General features: G+C 36.7%; 1 protein-coding gene across 1 annotated transcript; it reads right to left on the bottom strand.

Annotated features, from left to right (window-relative positions):
* Positions 1-400: 400 nt before the first annotated feature.
* LOC141900386 (SREBP regulating gene protein-like) lies at positions 401-6445 on the bottom strand. Its single transcript, XM_074787266.1, has 5 exons — positions 6331-6445; positions 3078-3237; positions 1521-1672; positions 1170-1283; positions 401-555 (listed from the first exon to the last, which is right to left on the bottom strand). Exons 1-5 carry the CDS (start codon positions 6421-6423, stop codon positions 463-465), a joined length of 612 nt encoding a protein of 203 aa, XP_074643367.1. The 5' UTR covers positions 6424-6445; the 3' UTR covers positions 401-462.
* Positions 6446-6509: the final 64 nt, after the last annotated feature.

The following is a 6509-nucleotide window of genomic DNA, read 5'->3' as shown; positions in this document are numbered from 1 at the left end:
TCAAAGATTTACACGCAGAAAAATTAAAAAAAAAAAAAAAATTCACTTAAGCTATAATCTGAAATACGTAGTTAAAGTTTGCAAATAGAAAAAAAGTTTAAAAAGACCGTTATTACATAGGAGATACTATCTAAAAAGATACAGCAGATATCAGAATGTATGTACAATAATATAAATATATCAAATCATATTCTAATGAACATAAAACATAATACACATAGGCAGTAAAGACTACTCTAGACTAGGGAAGCCAGTTGTAACATATGGCATGTATGCAACAAAATTACATTTAAATATAAATATTTGGATTAAGTCTGAGTTAATCTGAACTACAGGTAGTTTTATAGAGAAAATTATTTTTCTTAATCTTTAAGAAAAATTCATTCATTCAGATATTTTGACTAGTCAATGGCTATGCTACGATGGTAGTATGGAGATTGTGGGAGTTATCGTGTGTTCTTGTCACGACGCAGCCTGCGGTTGTAGATTGGGCGCGTTTTCCCCGTAGCAAAATTTCGCAGCCGGATCGCGATAAGAATTCTCGTGTTGAACGCTCTGCAATTTAACGAAATGGAGGAAAAATTACATGATTTCTTAAGCAGTTTCTAGTGGCATGTTTGCGTGTTAGAGAAAAACAATTTCACTGTGTCTACCTGTATTGTCACACGATTAAAATGTCTATCAAAAGATGGTAGCACCTAACAAATATTGCACATTTTTGAGAATAACTTGGATCACAGAGTTTCATCAGCCACATTACCCAGGGAAAAATGTATACCATACCCACTTGGTGAAATGCTTGACGATCTGACAATTTCAATAATCAACGCCCCTGGCGGACAAATACAGTAATCTATGAGCTTGAAACTCACTACAATCATAGAGCTTTAAACATGTGCAAAAAGTGCTTTTTTGGTGAACGAAAATGGCTGCCAGTCAGCCATCTTTACTCAGATCGTGCCAGTCTTTGGGTGGTACGTAGATAAATGTATAAACCAAATATCAAGACAACCCATTGATGTGCTTTCAAAACTTTACAAAACAAATCCGTGTACAGACTGACGGACAGATGAAAAGTGTCAATATCCGGACAATGGATTAATGTGGTATGGTAGTGAAACAGAGATACCGACAGAGATAGGACCACTTTTACCAGTAAATAAACTAACCTGAGACGATGTTCTACATTTGGCGAGACAGAGTTCAAAATGATCCGTTACAGAGGCAAAAATGTGACTCAATGCGTCGGCAGCTTTTCCTAATATTTTTCGCAACAGCGGTTGCTGAAAAAAAACAACAGAATAAAATCATTTCCAAGGGCAATTCCTATGGCGGCTGAAGATCCAAAATAAAATGTTTTTGCACATGCGTAATTACTACAGGTTCTCATTTTTCTGGTTGAAAGGCACAAAATGCTTCATATATTTTTCTGGTCATTAAGACGAGTAAATAAATATCAGAGGAACAATGGACTATCTATTATCATGAATTTATTCAGTTTTCGTATCTGTAATTTTTACCTTTTCAGGTTGTAAACAACAAGAAACGCAGTGTTCGTAGATATTACAGCAACCGTTCTGAAGACAACTATCACAGATATAGTGTTTCGTTGATCGCGACTTTATATCACAACATCCACCGGGCAAAATGTTCAATCGATCACAAACGTAACCTAACAATATATAAGTGGACATACAGTTAAACTTTTGGTCTCCACAGACAGTTGACTGTCAGATATGAATAAAGTAAAGACCCACTATCATTAAATGTACATAAAAAAGAACACCAAAAAGACGTTGAAAATGCCAAACCACTGAATGCTATTTTCTCACACATTTCTCCAATTAATCTACCCTTGCTCTGATTTGTATGAATGATGCATTCTTAAAGTCAGCTATTATTTCTAAAAACTCTGTGATTTAACAGTTTAATTCCAAGTAAGATTAGATTTCTCCCCTCAAAATCAATTCCTCACTCACTATATCCTAGCAGCTACACCAGGCATCACATAGTAGCCTTGTCACTAATTCACATTTAGTTTTTTCATTATATTGTGGGTTTTTACTTCACAGTCAAACGTGTCTCGGTTGGTTCCCTAAACTAGGAGTCCAGGGATGATACCAACAATCTGACAATTTCAGCATTGAGCGCCCCCAGGAGAACAAAATCCTAATACCAATGACATTGAAACTCAGCTAAAGCAGTAAAAGTTTTAATGTATGGTTAAGGGTTAGATAAGCCTTGAGAGAAGGTTTGAAGAGTTTTTATAGCGGCATATACGAGTATACTTTCTAAATGCCATGATTGAGACAATTGGAATAGCCTATACAATCATCAATATTGAATGGTGGCTCCATTTTGCAATCAAACCCCCTGACAGAATGAATGGGGGGCAATAGGGGGTATGAATCCACATTTTCATGTAAAAAAATGAGGAAATTCACAATTTCACGGCCATATTCATGAACGGTTTTAGTTTTTATGAATAAATGATGCATTGAAGTCGTAACAACCCCAACTATACGGCATTCAAAACCATAACCGAAAGGCAAATGAATGTCTATTACATAACCTCACTTGCCACACGTTAATAAACCGTTCAATTCTGACCAAATGATGTTCGAATTCCCACCCTATTCGATTTGATGCTCGCCGAGACATTCACAATTCACGGAAAATTATACCAAGAGATTCACAAAATCATGCCGATTTTTTTCTTCAAAGTCACGAGTACGCTCTCTCATATTCACCCTTTCGCGGGTAATTTTTCCTTGATTTCAAGAAATCAAACATGAAATTCGTCAAATCAACAGTTGACGATCAACCTATTGTACCTCCTGAGAATGGAGATATCGGATACCTTCAATACCCATTGAGTCAGTAACGCAGCCCGGACTGTTGTTTCTCCATTCTCTGATTGATAAAAAGTTTTCTTCATTCGAAAAAGGAGATGGACCTGGTCAAGGTCCTTATGTTATTTCAATAGATTAACTGTTATATTTTTGAGATGGCCCTTGGCTTGAATTCTAGATTTACTGCCATGAGCCGACTGACAGATGATGATGCCAGCTTTTTACCTCTTTCATCCGCAATGAGGGACTTTCCTTGTACAGAATTTCGACATGTTTTGATCAAAGAAGCGTTTTTCTTATCATATTTTGGCTGCCACTGGAAAAGCTCAGGTATCACTCTTCGCTTTTTCATAACATACTCGTCGGACTTTATACGCAAATTACTCTGAAATTGATCGAAGCATTTTGTTAAGTGTTGCGAATATTAGTCAAAGTCACTGAAGTAGGCTAAACATAATCAAAACTGGAATTATAGGCTAAATGTTAAGTGTAGTAATCTGAAGTACCGGTAATATGGAGCAACCGGCAACCAATAGTAATACTAAGTTACATGGAGTAACCCATAGTTATTGTTGTATTTCTCAATTGTTCTGGGATCCTATCCTCGAGCTGCGGCAGTAAATAAAGATTAACTCATAGATTTAACACGATGTCATGATTGAGCTTTATTTGCGATACGTCCTACGACAATGGCGTCATTGTTTCATCCCCAAATAACGTCACATAGGGCCTATATTCATTTTATGTACATAATATCACCTATAATAAAATATGGAGTAAATACTAAGCCTACTGATTAGTATTTAATTGCTTACATCATAGGCATATTACGGTACTCTAGATTATGTACTACCGGTTACTTCTTTTTACTCGTACAGATTGCAGACCCATAGGCCCGTATTGATTACTTCATATTACTTTAGATAAATAAGTGTAGGTTAGGCCGGCTACAAAGTATTATCGATTGGTTACTTTATTACTATTACAGATTATAATTGGTTAGTCGTACTTCATATTACTACTGGTTCCTTCATACTACTTAGGCTAATGGATTGCTATCGGTTTCTCACGGTATGAAGAACAAGATTAGGCCCTGATTACTCGAATGTTTATCAGTTAGGATATGAGAATGGAAGTATTAGATTTGCGCCCAAATGCCCGCAAACAAAATTTCATTATTAGCAAAAATTCATTACTATTAGGCATATGCTATTACTACATTTTTAGTGTGCATTTTATCAGTGAGTCTTCTGAATTCAACTATATTAGAGCCATGCCTATTTGTTCGTTTCATTAGTTGTAATATGATCATCTGGAATTCCAAGAAAAAAAAACGGTGAATGATGAAAATTGATATAAACCTCATACATTTCTAAAATACCCCTATTGGTACACAAAAATAATACTTCCATTCTCATGGCTTTATAGGCTATTACAGTAGGAAAAATGATTTAAAATGGACTCGGTTTTTCTGCTTTTTGCCGCGTCAACTTCTAATGAAACTGAACAAGCTTTCTCAAAAGACATCTTGGACAGGTTGTAAATGAGAATTTCAGACTCCACAAAAAATATTTTTCATAATGCCAATCGATCCTGATGAGAGAAAGTTAAATTCAAAACAATTTAAACTAGCAGATAAAGTTTACTAAACAATATGCTTTTGGTAAACCTTTTCTGAACCTGGTAAGATACGATACTTCATTACCGCACCGCATTAGAGATAAATAAAACTAAAACCTTTAGAGTACACTTTAACTCTATTTTGGTAGCACATAGCTATCTGATATAGATCTTAAAATGACCAGTACAGATGGGCATCTGAACTAAAACATCGATTATTAATCCATGTGTTGTTCAGCTGCCCATCTATGCTGGTCATTTCATAGGCCTACCTTTAGGCCTATCAGGCATGCATTAGTCTACCAAAACTGTTTGAACTAGGGCACCCAATGTCTTTTCAAACAAGCTGAAAATTCAATATGCCCCAATTGATCACAGGGAGATGATTTGGCCCGGGTCAAACTGGCCACAATCGGACCCGAGTCAAATTTTGCCCGTGCCTAAGTGTCCACTCACTTGATACTAAGTGAGTCAGTTCCAGGACCCATGAGCATCCATAAGCAATAATTTGATGAACTAAAAATTTGGCATGGACCCGGTCCAGCATTTTTGGTAGAGCCAAATCTAGCAAGGGCCCATTTGACATCGTCGACTCCATGCACAGGCTATAGAAAATTGTGTGATTGCGGCAATTTTTTGGGAAAAAACTATTGTGTTAAGTCGAGTCTGGATTTAACACATAGGGTCTAATCATTTTTGCAATGCCTACAACTCTGATACGAGTCCTCTCTGTGGTCGGAGCCATTCATATCATCGGTCACATATTGAATTTTCAGGTATAATTCTTAGTACCAGCAGCCGGAGGTGGGCCACCTCCCTGGTACCAGACAGTGGAACCTCCTTTAAGTCACGGTAGCAAGTCAACTCGTACCCGACTCAACTCGTAGGCTTACTCTGATACAGACAACTTGTCCCTTTTGACAAGCTGCTCACCTCACCTAGGCCTACTTAAAAATTTTAAGTTAAAGTTTAATTTTCGAATCAAGGCTATGGTTCTTACTTAACATCAAAGCAAAAAACTTTTCGTTTTGCGACATTAGAACAGGTAACGCTACAGTCCTGCAATACGCGATAGAAAATATTTTTGAAAAACGCATTTTCTAACATTGAGATACTACTAAGTTGAGCAGAGTTAGGTACATTAAGACTTAAAATGAGTTGACTCATTTACACGAGATGACAAAATCGTTATACATCCAGTGGGACTGGTAGGCCTATAGGCCTGAATTATACGCTAAAGTGAAATTGTCCTATTTAATGGGTTTGGTAATGTTTTTGTATCCAAATCTTGATTGATATAAATATCAGGGTTACTACATATCAGTCATTCGAGAATTCAAGGACTTTTCAAGGAGAAAATTTCGAGTAGTGTCAGTATCCCTTTCGTATCTCAATTACAGTCGACTCCTCCTAAATCAGTAATGTTTTTCTCAATAAACCATTTAATTCGGTGGAATTCTGGGTATATAATAAGTAGACCCAGAGGCAAAAAATTGCCAATTCCTCAAAATTCAAGGAATTTTCAAGGACTTTTGGGCATTTTGCTCACATTCAAGCATATTCAATTTCAAGTACCTTGAAAAATATCTTTGGTTTAGAAGGAGTTTTCAAGGAATCAAGGAGTTGTAGGGACCCTGAATATCTTAGCCAGGATTTGCTGGAAATCATCGTAATAAATCGGATTTGTCTTAAGGAGAATCGTATTGGTAGGTTCCACACTGAATGATTGACTGTTTTTAGGCCACAACTGTCACCAACAGACAGTACAGTGGACTGTGGAAAGTAATAAGACTAAGAGAGTGAATCATAAAAAGTTTAGACCCTTTTGAAGGTAGGATAATCAGTGACATAAGCCTACCTCGAATAGAGTAGCATGTAGAAAGTACAACAGCGACAGACCAAATATAACCACCAGAACCCAGCGTTTTCTCAGTATTCTTGACCCAAACATTGAAAAACAAACAATCCACTCGTTCGACAGACACGGAAATGAATATCCACAATGCAGTCCGACATTCGCGTTTTAGTCTCTGAAGC

The sequence above is a fragment of the Tubulanus polymorphus genome, chromosome 2, assembly GCF_964204645.1.
Source record: "Tubulanus polymorphus chromosome 2, tnTubPoly1.2, whole genome shotgun sequence".
Taxonomy (NCBI): domain Eukaryota; kingdom Metazoa; phylum Nemertea; class Palaeonemertea; order Tubulaniformes; family Tubulanidae; genus Tubulanus; species Tubulanus polymorphus.
The sequence above is the reverse complement of the archived record's forward strand: the minus strand, read 5'-3'. Positions and strand labels throughout refer to the sequence as shown.

Bases quoted from the DNA above. Each gene is read 5' to 3' on its own strand.
- LOC141900386 (XM_074787266.1), bottom strand. From the start codon at position 6,423: ATGTTTGGGTCAAGAATACTGAGAAAACGCTGGGTTCTGGTGGTTATA. The intron at 3,238-6,330 runs GTAGGCTTATGT...GATCAATTTCAG, and splicing joins TACATGCTACTCTATTCGAG to AGTAATTTGCGTATAAAGTC. The intron at 1,673-3,077 runs GTAAAAAGCTGG...ATATATTGTTAG, and splicing joins CCTCATTGCGGATGAAAGAG to GTTACGTTTGTGATCGATTG.